The sequence below is a fragment of the Poecilia latipinna genome, unplaced genomic scaffold, assembly GCF_001443285.1.
Source record: "Poecilia latipinna isolate Pla-1442-1.1 unplaced genomic scaffold, P_latipinna-1.0 Scaffold409, whole genome shotgun sequence".
Taxonomy (NCBI): Eukaryota; Metazoa; Chordata; class Actinopteri; order Cyprinodontiformes; family Poeciliidae; genus Poecilia; species Poecilia latipinna.
Window position 1 is genome coordinate 111,364 of NW_015113025.1, and position 17,674 is coordinate 129,037.

The following is a 17,674-nucleotide window of genomic DNA, read 5'->3' on the forward strand; positions in this document are numbered from 1 at the left end:
TTTATACCTTTCCCAAACACGGGGGCTTGAAGAGAAGTTTAAAAAAAAAAAAAAAAAAAAAAAAAAAAAAACGTGAATTCACTGCAGTTGGATGTTTTTCAGATGAGTTTTCTGGAACTGACCAGTGCAGGTGGTTGAATGTTTTTTTTTTTTTTTTTTTTTTTTTTTTTTCGACTCGGAAATTACAGAGCAGGAATAAAGGGAACACCTGAAACCTTTTTGACCTACCAGGATGTCGGCTTTCATGAAGAGCAGAAAAACTAAACCCTCGACTGACTCCATCTATGACGCGTTCCAGGTGGTGAGCATTGCAGTGCACGACAAGTTGTGTGTTTGATGCCTTGTGATGTGGAGTTGAGCTCACATAGGTCAGTGATTATGCAATGGTGGTGTACCCATACCGATGAGATTATTCTCAGGGTATGTTTCCTCTGGACCCTGTCATCCAAATCCATACATCCACCTCACATTGTGCATGCTCACGTATCCCAGCAGCTTTAGGGGTTGGGAGCAACGATCTATCTTCTCATCTAAATGATTTAGATGTTACTCGTAGTGTGGGATTATCATTCTGTTGATGCTTTAGCAAAATCAAAAACAACATTTCACATTTCTCACTATTATTGAACAAATATTCATATTTATTTTGTTATATGTTTTAATTCAGGTTGCAGAATGCAAAATAACAGTGGTACTTCTGTAAAGCATCATGCTGCTTTTTTTCATTCATTCATCTGTCTTTCAATCGGTTATTTGTCACCAATTTGCCTGGTTGAAATTTATGAGATCTTGTTTATAAGTCACAGGAGCGTTAGGTTAGAAGTATACATGAGAAAATGACACCATAGTTCAGTGATTTTTTTTTATTATTTTGCTCATTCCACAGACATACTGGCAGACATACAACATTATAAGGGTATAACATAATAAATTATCAGTTATATTGCTGTTGATTGTCCTCGCATAAACATAACATTTTTTGCCTGAACGTTTATTGATTAACACATTTCTATTTGAGATCATCTCAATTGAAATGGTCTTCAGTGCATTTGCTCCCTTAAAGATGGCCATCGTGACTCCATGAAAAAAGATTCACAGCATCATGTTGCAAAGCTGCTTTGAATACCACGATGGAAAATTGTGCTGTCACTGCCGCAGCCTTACAGGAGACAAGCCGTGTTATCTGTCAAGACGGAACCTGTCTCAGCTGTCTCCAATTAAGTCAGTCAAAAAAAAATAAAATAAATAAAAATAAAAAAAATAAAACAAGAAGGGTGCTTATCAAAAAACAACAGAAGTGCATGATGTCACACAAAATAGAGGTATTTTTTATGTTGATTATAACAAACTAAGTGGGGGCATCGATTGTTAGCCTCTGCGTCTGTGCAACTTCACATGGTCTCTTTTACATGTCTTTATTTTTATTTTGGAAAGACAGTAACTGTACTAATGTGAAAAACTTCTCTTTATTATGTACTTAAAATACACCAATATGCGTACATATGGGATAAAAATAAATTAACTTGACTTTCTTTAATGACTTTGCCTCAAATGTAAAGCCTATCAGAATCAAGTTTTGACCCATATAACGTGATGGGAAGAAGCTTACTTTTGTTTTTCTCCAACACACCTGAATCACATGAATGGCTCATTACCAGATCTTTGCCAAACTTAGTCCCATAGGGGTTATTCAATCATTTGATTCAGCTGAGTTGGAGCTGATGCTAAATGCTGCAGGGGACTAGCTCTGGAAGATTGGAGTGGGAGATTCCTGATTTAAAGTGAATCTGGTCAGTAAAGTTTAATTGAAAGTTTACTCACAGAGGTTTACTGTAGGGGTCTAGTAATTAAAATGTGGAAATATGTCCTTAATTTGTCTGTGTAGGATAAAGTCCTTCCAATAGCCATTGAGCAATGTAGTGAGGTTAACAGTAATCAGTAGTATAAATTATAGTAATCAAATTCTTAGGTTGAGGGATTCTAAACTGTGAACAGATAGGAGAGGCAAAATTAGCCTGCAGCCATTAAGTAGCTCTTGCCTTAATGTTTACTTGAATCAAGCCTGACTGTCTGTGGTCAGAACATTTTTCAGACACACCTCAGACATTCCTTAGGTCACACATTTGCTTATTAAAGAAATGTTCTTGCTAAAGTGTCTGTACAGCTTGAACTTTTGCACATTAGCCATGATCTAATCAGAAACTTGAAAGTAGTTTGAGGTTTTATGCGATTCATCAGTTCATAGCAGTACATAATTCAAAAATCAACAAGGATTAGTGACTTTTAAACCTTTTTTTTAAACGATTGCCTTTTATTTTATTCTGTACTTTTATTCTCCAGCTGTTGTACAAGATAACAAATGCCATCATGAAGACCAAGAAACGGAACAAATATAATGGATAAGGTTGTGAAAAAGTTTAATGCAGAGTTTCATTCTAAAATCATCTCAAGCTTTGGCACAACTTCAGACCTACCTGAAACATAGGTTTCCTTAAAAATGACAGGCAGAATAAGGAGAGCAATAATCAAAGAATCAAACAAAAAAGAATCCAATGCTAACTTTGGAGAAGCTGCAGTGATTGTGTTCACAAAACCCGTTTGCCTTGCTCTCCACAAATCAGATTTTTTTGGAAGGCTGTCGGGATGGAAGTCAATCTTAAACTCATTTTACATTTTGGCTCAAATAATGTAGAGGCCAACATGCAACTGCAGGTGGACACTGCACATTACCATGACCACTAAATGCTGAGACTGAAATATGGTGGTGGCAGAATCATGCTGGGTATGCCTTTCCTTAGCCTGGACAAGAAAGCTGCTTGGTTGTAAGCTGGAAAGGTTTATCAAAACAGAATGACCCAACCAAAGTCCAGAGCAAAAGCCAATTAGGAATCTATGTTGGGATTTTAAATTTCATGTTCACAGAACCTCTCCATCTAATCTGACTGAGCTTAAGTGATTTTGCATAGAACACAAAATTGTTTCCATATATGCAAAGTTGATTGAGACATAACCCACAAGGGATGCCGCTGCGATCGCACACAAGTGGTTCTACAAAGTATTGAGTCAGAGGAGCTGGACACAAAAGTACTCCGAAGCAAGGAGCAAAGGTGTCATACCACACAATTATACCCCATCTATCACGTCAAATCCTAATAAATTAAACTGAAGTGTATCGTTGTAAAAAATAATGTGAATGTTCACAAAAACCTTCCAAAGACGTTTTAGTTGTTCATAATCCAGTTTTACAAATGAGGTGAGGCAATTCTGACATTAGTCTAAAGGAATGTCTGGTTTCCTCATTTCCCATCACAGAGCACAGAGCAAGTCGCTGCTTTCTGCCACAGTCTCCATGACATGAATCCTCTGGAGTGCCCAATGTCATCCTCCTCATCATCGTCTTCGTCGTCCCTGTCACCGAGCCCCGTGTCAGCTTTGGCGCCTGCTGCCGGTACTGCCGCCCAGAGACAGCTTTCCCATGCAGACAAACTGCGCAAGGTCATCAGTGAATTGGTGGAGACGGAGAAGACGTATGTCAAGGCGAGTTCCGTTTTAATTTAATTTTAAGTAGACTTCCTAAACCTGTCGGGCATTTCAAACGTGTCGGTTATATGTCATAATTACCAACATACCAGTGTTGCGTTAAGAACCCTTGGAGCTGACTCATTGCCCACAATACTTGGCGTTGAATCACAAAAACATCTTCTGCACAATTTGACGGATCTTGTTTTTCATCTTTTTCAGGACCTGCGGTGTCTCATAGAGTACTACTTGAAACCTTTACAGAAAGAGAGTTTCCTAACACAGGATGAGGTACTGTCATGCTGCTTATTTATACCAAGAATAACGATACTCCACACTTGCGTTTGGATACTATATGTGAATTCTCAGATTTATTATAGAATAATGGATTGAAGTGATATAAGCAAAAAGGAAGTTTCTTTATTTGCCATTTGCAAGTTGGTAGTTTGTCTGTACATGGAGGAAGTGAGGATGTATGTAGACTCTGTAGTTAATGTGGAACTGAAAGTAGAGCCTGGGAATATTTATGGATACACAAATCAGAACCAGACGTATTGAATTAGCAATGAACAAAAGTCATTTTAGAACATTAATGATTTGTTGGATGTCATGAGCAGAAAGGGATTTTGTGTAAAGATTACACAGGATAACAGTTTGAGGTTTTGACATGTCTGTGTGAAAGTATTGAAGTTAAATTTGTGTGAAAGGATGTGAAGCAGGTCATGTGACAAATTCAAAACCAGTCTACAAGACTGTTTATACACATGCATATTTTTTTTTTTTTCTGGCACAGAGGGAGCTGTAAATATTAGTTGACAGCCATTAAGCTTCACTATGTACGACAGTACTAACATAATTCTCATTCTGTTTTGTAGCTGGATGTCTTATTTGGTAATCTTGAAGAGATGGTGGAATTCCAGTTGGAGTTTTTGCGAACACTTGAAGATGGAATCAGACTGTTGCCTGATCTGGAAAGATTGGAGAGAGTGGACCAGTTTAAGGTGAACAGTTTTTCTCTAAACCTCAGAATCATTTTGATTTTATTTTATTTTTTTGAGGTCTAGTTATTTCTGCCGTTTCACAATGTTTTCCTTAAACAAACAACAACAAAAAAAAACTTGCAGTGGATCATTTGTGGTATTGCACAAATTTTGCACTCAGAAGAAAATTCACTGTGGCTCATGGGTACTATGATGATGGGTTGAGCTATTGTCTTGGTAAAAAGATACTTGGGGCTTAAACACAGATCCCAGACTTGAAAAAAAAAAACATAAGTTGAGTATAAGAGCTTCACATTTACTTGCCAGTGCGAACAAAAATTTAACAAACGCAGTCTGAACAGGTTGATTAAGGTTGTTTTGAATAAAGATCCACTGTTTTGAACCCTAGGAAATATTTCCCATTTTAAGAAACAAGCTTTATTTGAAAAAACCTCTCTAATTCATATAAGGATTCATTTTGGCTAGATCATATAATCCATCTGGCAAGCAGAAGTAGGCATGAAAAGAAAGAGTCTGGAAATAAAAGGTTAAAATAGAGTTGTATGTGGATACTGGGTCAGACGATATTTTATACCCAAATCAATACAAATATGAATCATTTTTATTAATGTATTATGTTTTTTGTTTCTCTCTACAGAAGGTGCTTTTCTCTTTGGGTGGGTCATTCCTTTATTATGCTGATCGGTTCAAGCTCTACAGTGCGTTTTGTGCCAGCCACACAAAGGTCCCGAAGGTCCTGGCGAAAGGTAAAAATGCAGATATTTGTTCTTGGTGGCAAGTGCACAATTAACCTAATGACTGCAGCTCTTTAGACCTTCTTTAAATTTGCAGTGACTTGTAACTTTATAAACAGCATCTTTATTTTTTCAGCCAAAACTGACCCAGAGTTCAAAGCCTTCCTGGCTGAGAGAAATCCCAGACAGCAACATTCATCCACTCTGGAGTCTTACCTGATCAAACCCATCCAGAGAGTCCTGAAGTATCCACTCCTACTCAGGGAGCTCTACTCTCTCACTCACCCAGACAGTGAAGAACACTACCATCTGGATGGTAAAGCAGTGCTTTTATTCATCTATTTTTTCCTCTACATCTATTGGCACTCTGAAATGGTTTCAGCATTAGCTATGCCAATCACTGTTTGGAGCAGTAATTGATTAAGTCATAGCTAATCGACTGTTGTCTCATCCAGTCGCAATGAAGGCCATGAACAAAGTTGCAAGTCACATCAATGAGATGCAAAAGCTTCATGAGGAGTACGGGGCAGTTTTTGATCAGCTCATCAATGAGCAGACGGCGGATAACAAACAGGTAACTCATTTTATTCCAGATCACTGAACTGAAATTTTATCAAATGTCAAAACAGAAAAAGAAAAAAAATTGTTTATTTATTTTTGTATTTTTTACATTCCAATAAAGGTGCTTGATCTCTCAATGGGCGACCTTCTGCTGCACTCAACAGTGGCATGGATGAATCCTCCAGCCACTTTTGGCAAAAGCAAAAAGGACCCAGAATTATCTGCTTTTGGTAATACTGTCATTCTAAATTTACATTATATAACATTCTTTCCATACCATAAAGAGAAAAACGATCTAACTAGTGCACAAGACAAAGTAAAAAATGCACACGCAGAGAGTCACTGCTTTATTTCACCTTTTTCCCTGCACTAAATTGCTAACATGTTATGTTCACCCAGGACCAAAGTGCACAGATATAATCAAAATATAAAAAGTTCACTCAGCTGACATGTTTTCCTTGCAATAAATATTAGATATGAAAACTTGAATGGCTTTCTTTGCCAAGTGTTGGTGAGCAGAGGTGGCAGCTTTTAGCATTCAATGTTGACATGATGGATTTTTCTGATCACATTTTAACTAAATATTGTAATTTTAATCTTTGGCTGCCATCAAAGATGTTCTTTAGCATCCTATAAGTTGAATTTTGACTAAAATAAAACGGGTAATGAAATGCGCTTTGATTTATGTCATAACCTTTATCTCTCTGTTCCTGTTTTAGTGTTCAAAACTGCTGTTGTTTTTGTCTACAAAAACTCCTCCAAGCACCGGAAAAAAATTGTAAGTACACTTAACACTTTTCTGTGCATTGGTTTTAATTTGAAGAAATGGATTGAAAAGACAAACTCATTAGATGGAAATTGATGATACTTTTTTGATCAATTTATCCCATTGTTTTAAGTAAATTATTCCACTTGTTCTTAGAGGGCTGCCAAGCCGCACAGAGAGAAGATGTTGAATGGATCAATTTTTAAGAAGCCTCGACTTGCAGTCTTGCAATTACCTGAAAGTATTTTTAATAAGAAAAAAATTAAAACTTTGTTTATACAGCTATGAATATAAAATAAATGTACAAATATGCCTCAAAACTGGAAATACAGAAAGTGGCCTACTTTTACCAGTAACTAAAATATGGCCAATTAATTTTTAATGATTTACAACTAGGAAACAAATGACTTGGCTCTTTTTTTTTTCAAAGGTATAAAGCTATGCAAAATGTTGTGTATATACAAATTTAAAGATGGATGTAAAACTAGAATTATTTAAATCCTATAAGGCTCTAACACCATAGTGAACCACTCACTCTTTGAACTTTATTTATTCTTTTTTTTTTTTTTGTTGGGAGACTAACCACTTCAGCAATTTTTGTGCTTATTCAGCCATTTGAATATGAAAACATTCAGAACTTGTAAGACTGGTTATGACTTCTGCTACTTATACCCTTTATGAATATTTTACTTTAAAAACCACTTAAGTCCAACAGAGTGAATAGAGTAACCGTTCAAATCAAATAACCTCGTTTGAAGGTTCATTGTGTCTCTTTACTATCGGCCAGAAATATCATCCATATTTTAGTGGGTCACAAGACATTGGGCCATTACCAAATCCTTCTTGCTTTTCATTTATAGGTTTTATACGTCACTGTTAAAGTTTTACGTTGTCAACCAAATTGTCAGTTTTCCCCCCAAGGCTGATGGCATCACCTGCCACACTTATCCGCTGACTATTCACTGTTCAAAATGCAAACAAGTTCCTCCTGTTGCTCTAGCAATTCATCATCAACAAGTTAAAACAGGAAGATTTATCCAATTTTTCATTTGTGGCTTTCAGATACCAATTTCTCTTGGAATCTGAACTATACATGTACTTGTATAGTGCTTTGTCAAGTCCACAGGACCCCCAAAGTGCTCAGTCACTCATTCACACGCTGATGGTGGCAAGTTACTGGGTGATACTCACAACTGCCTTGTGACGCACATCTCAAGAAAAGCCCATGTACTTCATTGAAAAATCTGCTGACTCAGCTTCTGTGGTGGAAGGTTTTTTTGACCTAAATGAGCAGGGAGCACATGGATCATACAGGGACTTTATTCCTCTTTATCAACAAAGGTTCCTTCACTCTTCTTATGGTACTGAAGAGAAATTCAATCCACACAAGAAAGGTTGACAATGTCACTGACAGTATAGACATTATGGAAAACCTTCAAAGTTTGAAGGTTATGCTAAATTTGATGTACTTTTTTTCAATATTCCTTTTATAGGACCAAGAACAGATTGCTATATTTTAATTGTGTTTTAACACAGAAATTATTTTCTAACATATCAGGAGTTTAATAATGGGCTTTAATATCTAGAAACTAACTGATGTTGCATTTCTTCATGCACTTTTCTTTTCAAGTCCACTTTAAAAGTTATGGCAAACTGCTCAGAACTCAAAACTGTCAACAGGAAAAAAACGTAAAAAAAAAAAAAAAATAGTAGGGACATAACCCCAGTGCAAATATTGCTTGAATATGCTATTTCCTTAAAAAACAAAGAGGAAATGATCTTGTCTGACCAGTTTCACCCTCGGCACTCTTTTTCATAAAAACCTTTACAGTTACTGTATTGACAAAAAGGGGGAAAAGCTTGCTTAATATATGCACATTATTCCAAGTTCTATTTATTTTAAAGAAAAAAAAAATACAGTATGGCAATAAAGTTTGTCAAGCAAAACCTATTTTGTCTTTTAGTTTTAATGTGTTATTGGTTCACTGGATATGTGCAAAACAGGCTATTAATGCAGGATGCAACAATAAAACTGCATTCTGCAGTTTTACTTAATAAAACTGGAGGCCATAAAAGCAAGATCAGTGGTGCTGAAGGTTGCTGGCGGGCCTGTTTGTTGGTGCATTCTGAAATAAGATTAACCTTAATGTCTTCCAACAACCATGAGTTGGTTTTGTGTATACTTACTGTTGTCTGAACCTGATGCCTCACAGTAGCTGTTAAATTTCATGTGGTGTTGGACTTTTCCGCCACCTGCTGTCACGTTGATGTACTGCAGGCATGTTTCACGTGCGTTTTGTTTCTTTCAGGGAGGATCTCATCGTGCGACTGTGAGCGAGGACAGGGATCATTTCCGCTTCCGATACATGGTTGCAACAGACTCCCTGCAAGTCCGGGCCCCTGCAAGTAGGTCTAACTGATTTTTCCATAAGTATTTATTCCTGAAAGGCAACTTTTAACTTTTCTCATGGCATGCCAAATAACAAACGATGAATGGTTAAAAAAAATGGTTTTTCATTAATGCAATTTTTAACATCCCTATTCCAGAACAAACTTGCAGTCCCACCAGAAGTAATGTTTTTATTCAAAATCATACAGCTAACAAGATTTTTTACAGTCCTATTCTCCATTTAACTGCATCTGTAGCAAATATCGAACCTCAATGAGCGATTCTTGAAATTATAAACCCGCCCGCATCTTTTCTTTTCAGGCTCTGATGCCACAGCAGTATGTGAACTAGTCCACATAAGGTCTGAATCTGAAGGAAGACCAGAAAGAATCTTTCAGCTGTGCTGCAGGTATTTTTTTTAAAAGGAAGAAAATGCATTAAACGCATGTATTGGACGTAAGTAAAATAATTTCAAGTTCATGTGTTTCTTGTATGATTCTAGTTCTCCAGAGAGCAAAAAAGACTTCTTGAAAGCAGTCCAGTCTATTCTTAGAGAGAAGCAACGGCGACATATTCTCAAGACAAAATCTATGCCGCTCAACCAGAAATATGTCCCGTTTGGTGGCAAACGCCTGAGCGCCCTCAAAGGTGCACGACCTGCCATGAACAGAGCAGGTAAGTTTACATAAAGTTCTTATTACAACTTTCAATACTTTAGACGACATTATGTTTTTATTTTCTCCTCTTTTTGTGTCTGCGTCTAGCATCTGCCCCATCACGAACTCTGAGTCGCCGAAACCTCTTGAAGAACCACATTATCATTGATGCTGACCAGGTTTTCCACGGCACCAACAACAACAGCACTGATGTTCCCAACATCACCCATCAGCCATCCCGCTCCCCTTCAAACACCCCTCCCTCCAAGCACGAACCTCATCCGTCTCACAAACTTCAGGCAGAGGACACGGACCGTTGGGTGGAGGAGCAGTTCAACCTGAGGCGCTACGAAGACCAGTGCAAAGACATCGACGACAGACAGGTGAAGGAGACGGACATCTTGAGTGACGATGACGAATACTGTAAATCTGTGCGATCCCCGTCGGCCGAACCAGACTCCCTGGAGGCAGGAGTGGGAGGACTGAGCTTGCACAGCAAAGAGGTCAACTTGAATAGAAAGATGGAGTCCAGAAGCGAGATGGAGCAAGGTGTGAAAGTGGACCGAACAAAACAGAGGGATGATTCAGACTCCTTCACATCCTGCAGCCTGTCTGTCTCTTATTCCTCAAAGCTTGCTCCTTTGAAGCAGCAGTGTTCTGTGGAGGGAGCCACTAGCAAGAACCACAACGTGATCTGGGTACGACGGGACGACTTTAATAAAGGGTGCAACAGCGACGTCTTTTGATGGGAGACTACAGAATGAAGAGGAGAGCAAACGGAGGCGTCTTCCACTCAATTCGTTACTGTGCAAAAGTGTTCATTCCCCTTGAATTTTTTTTTTTATCATGGTATTTTATTGGGATTTTGTGATGGATGGCACAAAAAAATGTGCATAATTAAGTGGAAGCAAAAGGATTGTTTTCCTAATTACAATTTTAATTCCGAAAACTGAAAAGACCATTTATATTCTGCCATCTAAAGCCTCTAAATTATTTATTAGCCAAGAAACTGAAGACACATTGTTGCACTGCATTTAATTAGGATTATTAGAGTAAAAGGGTCTATTTAAAAATGCCAAACTCCTCAGATTTTCTTTTTCATCGAATGAATCATTTTTCTTTCACTTCATAATTAAACTCCGCATTTTTCCTGCCACTGAAAATCCCAATGAAATACATGGAAGTGTATGGTCATAGCTTATTGATTATAAAACTGTGAAAATGCTTAAGGGGTATAAAAAGCTTTGCAAGGAGTTGGAAATCAGGATTCCAAGACAATGTAGGGCGAATCAGGTACAAGCTTTAAGAGAAAGTGTACAGCACTGTGATGCTAACCACTCTTTTAACTCCACCCAGTTTGACAATCGTACCATCTTACAACATGCTCTGGTTCCTCTTGTGCCCCTCAGATTCTAATTCAGAACTTCTGTCTGTGAAATTGCAACAGAGATCCCTCACTGTACCCAGGCATTTCACAAACAGCTGGCATTTATCTGAAGATGAAAGCACTGCATGTGCATACATTTCAGATGAGGAGGTGTATGTATTCATACGCTGGAAAGCACATCGTATGTAGACGCAGGCAGCTACTGTCTCGTGACACAACACTGCACAGAAGAGACATCCTCACTTATGACTCATGGACCAAAACATCTATTTTTCAACACAGTAATGTGGGTGTTATATATTTTTCTGACTCGAAAAGCTGTTTGTATTTAGCCCCAAACCAACCCTTTCCCCCCACCAAGGGCTGTGTGTTCTTTCTCTTCAGGGGATTTAGGCTGAATGACTGCTGTATAAAAGATGGTGAGGTCCGGCTAGTTTTTATTGGGCTTTTTTTAAAAAACTGTTTTAACTTAATATCAGCTGCACATCACTGTATAGTTGGAAGTAATAATAGTGCTGATCACCTGTTGTACAAAAAGGTTTTAATGCTCACTTTTTCTCTTGTATGCTTTTTGAAAATGGTTATGAATAGCAATTTTTTCATGTTTATTTAACATTGCCTTTTTGGAAAACTTTACTGTAACTTAATGTTTACAACACATTTATCTGCTCAGTGTTACAAACTTTGTATTTGGTGGCAGAAACAGACTTGACAAAACTCTCTTCTGTGCTCTTCTCATCTTTTCTGTTTTATTGTAAAAAAAAAAAAAAATCCCTCTATTTTGGTAGTTTTTTAGCTCATTAGATCCTACACTGGATCTTGGAGTCCCTTCAAGCTTGATGTCTTTAAAATACAGCCCAACCACTCTAGCCCTGTTTACTTGAATATTATTAGTCCTGAGCTGCAACTTAATTCTCCTTAATCAGATCCAAGCAACCTTTTACATTTAACTTATGAACATCCCGTCACAGCCTGCATCCGCTTCACAATCTTGTGATGCTTCACCTTTCCACCAGGTGGTGCCATTTCATTATCACCACAGCAACGTGCTTAATGTGAGACCTCTGTACAGAACACAAGTACAAGCACTTAACACCGAACTGTGAACACAGAGGCTTAGCTACTCTGGTTGATAGAAATAAGGAAGTGGATTATTTTAAACTTTATGTTCTTGATCTATTTACAAACCTGACATCTCAGCTAACGGCTCACTGGTTCATCACATCTGGGAAAGACTTCTGACTGTGAGGTACAATCACCAGGCCCTGGAGGCAAACTCTGTGAAAAGCCCTTTGACTCTCACCTTTTGAAACTGTTTGTACTTAAAACTGTGGATTTTTATGTGAAAATAAATTTTCTCATTAAACTTATTGGCTGTTTGGACTTTTTTTTTTCTCCATAGTGAGAAAAAAAAAGCATAAAAAGTTTTAAAGGCTTTATGTTCTTGATCTTCTACTGACAACTAATGAAAACTCATTAAAGATTAGAATATTACATGAGCATAATAAAAATGCAAAAGTGCATTCTGAATGAAAGCACCTCTAAAGGCTTTCACAACATATTACAACACATTCTAAATGATTAAGACAAATTGATCACTTACTAAAAAAACGTCACTGCAGGTATTGCTGAAAAGTTTTCTATTTTATGTTACTTGTTCACAAAATCTATTCTAAAAACAGATTCATCAAACATGAATCTGGTGACATTATTTAAAGCAAAAAATAACTCTGACTTCTTTTGAATATTTGGATTTTTTCTCTTTGTGGTTTTTAATCAAATAATCAAGTCACCCCCAGAGTGTTTACTTGTGTTCTCTTTACTGATTCTCCTAACAGCTTGATAATTGTGTCTTTGTGATGTAATCAACTCAAGTCATACAAAAAAATGTTTTCCTTTATTTTGAGGTTGTTTTCTGGATGGGCTTGACTCTTTGCTCGTAAATTTTGATATCCTGCTATATTGTGAAGAAAAGCCACCAGATTGTATATTTAATAACCAAAATGTTTTTGCCAACGTGCTTACAAAGTATTGAATAAAATAAACAGGCACTAGTTTTTTTTTTTCTGACAATTCAGAAAAATGTACATTTCAACAAAACAATTTACTCTGCAAAGAAATTAGTATTTAAATTATACAATAAACATTATTGTCTTTTCAAATGGCATAAAATATGATTTAGGTAAAGATTAAATGCAAAAAAATGCACAGATGCAGACCCATTCAATTAATTTGAACATTACTGAAAACCCATGAGTGAAACAGATTAATTTCACAGGGATGGAGGTTTGAAAGCTTTTATTTCTACAGGTAATGAAAACATTTAAAATTAAAGTATTACATCAGACCTACTAAAAACATTTTTAGTAACAGAAATATGTGCTCAATGAAACACATCTGCTTAAAGGATGTTATTTCCAAAGGTATATTTAAACTTACAAATGAGCCTCATCTGATGCATATTCTAATTTATTGAATATGACTATAAATACTACACAGTGCATCCATATATCAATAGTCTCTACACACTTGTTCTTGCCGGGCCGCCAGGGGATATCTAAAGCAGTTATTAGGTGAGAGAGGGTGAATGCCACTGACAGGTCACCAGTTCATCAGACGACAACACAGAGACACACAGGACAGACAGGCATTTACACTCAAATTCACTCCGAAGGGCAATTTAGAGTCCATTTAACCCAACATGTTGTGGGTCTGTGGGGGTAAATAAAGATAAATTAATATTCCAATAAAAGGATTCACACTGAAATTACCTGAAATAAATATCAGGTAAACGTGTACATTGTTGTTGCTATTCATTGTTTGAATGTTTGTCACACACTGCTTGTCCTGTCCTCAAATGAATCTAAGATCTTAAATTTGAATATATCAAATCAGCTGATTTTTTGTCATACAGGTTTCAAAACATGAACTTACATATTATTGAGCTGGTTTTAAGAAATCCTAAAGAAAATCAAGATTGTATCAAAATCATTAGATTTCAACCGCTTTAGCAGAAATATACATACATACATACATACATACATACATACATACATACATACATACATACATACATACATACATACATACATACATACATACATACATACATGGTTTCTGTTCTCCCCTTCTTTATGGCCACCCTTCACAAAACGATCTGCCAATGTCCCTGCACTTACAAATCAAGTTATATACATAAGCATAAATACACACAAATAGAAATATAGAGATTATATAAAAACATCTGCCAGATAGCAACTGAAGCAAAGAGCAAAGGGAGTGAAGAATCACTATAAAACTGGCTAACTTTCATGCACATAGATCAATCATGTAATTTCTAGAATGAATAGTTCAAACCAATATTGGGCTGCTTGATTACCTGATTAGATTTGTTTCAGTATCTAAACTAATGACTTGTTTTCAACTGAAAACATTCTGAGGGAATTCCAATTAGTATTCGTATGGTCACTTTTTCTAAGTAAATAAAATTTTCCTAAAGGCTGTTTTTCCCAGGAGTTTTTTGTCAAAGATTCCACAGATGTGCAAAAAATGTCAAGTCTGACTTGATGAGAGTTTTATTTGAGTGCTGAGTGTTTGGCTTTTTCAAATGTCGCAATATTGAAAAATACTTAACAAAAGGTTTTCAATTTAAAGGTAGTTAAATGTCATACCAGCACAAATCGATATTTTATTGTTTCTAAACAATCTGACGCCATATAGTAGAGTAGAAATAAAATGTGCACCTTGTTCTCATAGATGATAAAGAAAGAAGCGTGAAAAACTTCATAGTCTGTAGAGAGAAAGAGGGAGAGGGAGATTATCTGACATTTGCCCTGCAACTTTAAGATTATTCGTCTCTCATCAGCACCGGTGCAAACAGAATCGCTGCCAATCCTTCTGCTATTTAATCCAAAGGACTGCAGCCAAACTCCTCCACACGGGGATGGGTAAACACCATCAGTCACCGCGTACCTTCAGAGTAAAAGCTGCTTATTTCAAGTTTTGGGAGTTAATTTTACCTGTGGAATAATCATTTATTAGATCAAGTTTACAAATTAATGATCGAGAGTTTTACTCTAGAGTGTAACTCAGTAAAAGATGATGAATCTGACTTGTTTCTACCATCACAATTTCTATATCCTAATTTAGAATAGTTTAAAATAAACGGAGACATAAACTTGGCAGTAAAAGAAGTTGAGTTCCTGTTTCCGTGTGTCTTATTTTGATGAATCGAACCGGACATTTAACTTCCTTGAGTTTCACACATCCACTCTGGCGTTTCTTTGAAGCTGGCACCTCTTGGATGCGCACAATCCGGTGGATTTGTTTTGTCACCCTTGCTGCTTGGTCTTTTTTTCTATATTTTGAAAATGAGACTTTAAATTTTAAAAGTCTTATTTGTGAAAGAAAGCGTCTCAATGTAATTTTTTTTTCACCGTACCTTCAGCTGTGGATGGAGTGATGCGCAGCGTATCGGTTTGGGAATAAAACTTGCCGTGCGTCGCCGTGACCCATCCGTGGTGTCCTCGGTTGGACAGAAACCCTTTTGGTCTGTCATGGTCCCAAAACTCCCAGAGAGTTTGCTTGGAAAACCATGGAGCACCGAAAGAGACTCTTCTGTTACATTGTCGTCGCGGCAGAGCTCTGTTTGGCTTCAGCACAAGTCCTCAGAATTGGTAAGCGCAACACCTGTTTACGCACACGAGAGAATCAGAAACACGATTACAAGTGTGTCCGAGTTTTCATATTTACCATAAGAAATGGTTTGCGATGCTGTTCAGCATCTCGTTCCATCATCAGTGAACTGAAACAATCTCAGTTTCAGATGTTTGTGTGCCGTAGCCTGCGGGACTGAGTTTCCTGTTCCACGATGTCAACATAAATCAATGATGTAGATTAAAACACGTGGAGATATGAGGTGCACGAATAAATTTAAACCGCTTAAGGGTGGAGATTTAAGGAAGCCTATTTGCAGTTTTACACATAAGCAAATATTTCAAAAGTGATTACAAGAGAGCCCCACTGATGTGGTAAATAAAGTTGTTTTCCAATGGCATTTTTGGAATTGGTTAGTATGGCCAATTCCAGGGCTGTAGGGACTCGAGTCAACACAAAAAATGGATGGAGAAAAGCAATGCCAGTTTCTCCCTCAAGCAAGTTTACACTGAAATTATGATCCCATTTAACCATCTCAATTCAGTGATAAAGGAAAGGCTGTCTTCTGTGTTTTGTTAGAAATGTGTATTGCTTCAGAATATTCCCATTGGAGAAGCTTGAACTGGGAATTGTTAAGTTCATTTCTAAACACAATTTGAGATTAATGAAATAGATTGGAATATATTAGGGGACGAATGGGGGAATGAAAGGAGGGACTCTCAAACCAAAGACTCTCAAAGAACTACTGCTTCCTTCAACTTTATTCTTTCATCATGTTTTAACACTTTTTTTTTTTTACTTTTTTTTTTTACATTGCCCTAAAATATTCGGTTTGAACATTTATGCCATCAGAAAATCACTAAACTTCTTGCTACACAAGCAGCTGAAACTAAGATTACTGTTCACTACTTATATTTTATTACTTCAGTACACCTGTGATGATTCTCAATCCCACTGTCATCATACATGTAGATAGATATAAAGAGAATCAACATAAAGCCGAAACTGGAGAAACATTCTCTCTCTTGGTTTTACTAGTTAAAAGCCTATAAGCAGCTCTTTGTTCCATCTGTACAAAATCAACTTCCAAAATGAAAATACTTTACATTTATAAAATGTGATATTGTAATACTTTCATAAAAGTACCATAATCTCAATGCTGCAAGAAATCTCAATTGAGAAGTATGGATTAGGATGATGTTGACAAAAATGTAGCAGAAATTTTACTGCTTTTTTTTTAAGTTGGGGCTACCCATTTTCAGTATTTATGGATGGTCAGAAGATTATGCATTTTAGTTTGATCAAGTCATAACATCGTGAATTTGAGCAAGACATAAGACAATTTTTACTATGAACACATAAATCAATACCAGTTTTGAACATCTGAGGACATCTGGAAGAAAATAAGTTGATACCATGTGATCTTGCTGTGTTAGATCTCTTTTTGGCATGAACAGTATTTGTGAATTTGTGGCAATGTCCAGCTGCACTTGCAGAGGATTTACGGTGTGGGGTTTAGCTCTGGGTCTCATATTAATATTCAGGGCTGTTCTGGAGCAATCCGTTCAGCTTCAACTATTCAGCTCAGACCCTTTGAGCAACACAAGTCTAGAAGTTTCCAACTCCACCACATTTGCATAACACAATCAGTATGTTTGTTTGCATATGAGGATTTGTAGAACTGCAGAGCTTCTCTGGACACATTGTTTTCAACAGAATCAGTAAGCAGCAAAAGTTGCTACATGGGTATATACTGTATATACACACAACAAAAACTACCTGCTATTTTACTTAATTTTTTCTCAAGAAATTTTGGTGAGCTTTTAGGTAGCCAGTTAGTGCATTTTGCAACACTTTGCAAATTTCGGTGCAGGATGTGTACAGAGTTTTATTTCATTGTTGCCTCCCTCAGTAATGAGGTCATTCATTATACTGATATACTGATTATAAAAAGAGAGCTATGGTATGCAACAGAATTGCTCAAATCAATCAATCAATCAATCAA

At 36.8% G+C, this 17,674-nt stretch overlaps 2 protein-coding genes across 4 annotated transcripts in view; both read left to right on the top strand.

Annotated features, from left to right (window-relative positions):
• Window positions 1-12,383, top strand: part of LOC106950583 (T-lymphoma invasion and metastasis-inducing protein 1-like) — an 81,259-nt gene extending 68,876 nt beyond the window's left edge. Inside the window, exons 18-29 of the mRNA XM_015037530.1 lie at window positions 3,313-3,537; window positions 3,742-3,810; window positions 4,395-4,520; window positions 5,158-5,266; window positions 5,391-5,570; window positions 5,710-5,828; window positions 5,937-6,045; window positions 6,535-6,593; window positions 8,891-8,987; window positions 9,292-9,379; window positions 9,473-9,645; window positions 9,735-12,383. Of these exons, the coding sequence (XP_014893016.1) occupies window positions 3,313-3,537; window positions 3,742-3,810; window positions 4,395-4,520; window positions 5,158-5,266; window positions 5,391-5,570; window positions 5,710-5,828; window positions 5,937-6,045; window positions 6,535-6,593; window positions 8,891-8,987; window positions 9,292-9,379; window positions 9,473-9,645; window positions 9,735-10,372 (1,992 nt within the window). The 3' untranslated portion in view covers window positions 10,373-12,383. The remainder of the gene's footprint in view (window positions 1-3,312; window positions 3,538-3,741; window positions 3,811-4,394; window positions 4,521-5,157; window positions 5,267-5,390; window positions 5,571-5,709; window positions 5,829-5,936; window positions 6,046-6,534; window positions 6,594-8,890; window positions 8,988-9,291; window positions 9,380-9,472; window positions 9,646-9,734) is intronic.
• Window positions 12,384-14,971: 2,588 nt separating this feature from the next.
• Window positions 14,972-17,674, top strand: part of LOC106950585 (glutamate receptor ionotropic, kainate 1-like) — a 32,048-nt gene continuing 29,345 nt past the window's right edge. For all 3 annotated transcript variants that reach the window (XM_015037532.1, XM_015037534.1, XM_015037533.1), the window contains exon 1: window positions 14,972-15,689. In XM_015037532.1, the coding sequence (XP_014893018.1) occupies window positions 15,608-15,689 (82 nt within the window). In that variant the 5' untranslated portion in view covers window positions 14,972-15,607. The remainder of the gene's footprint in view (window positions 15,690-17,674) is intronic.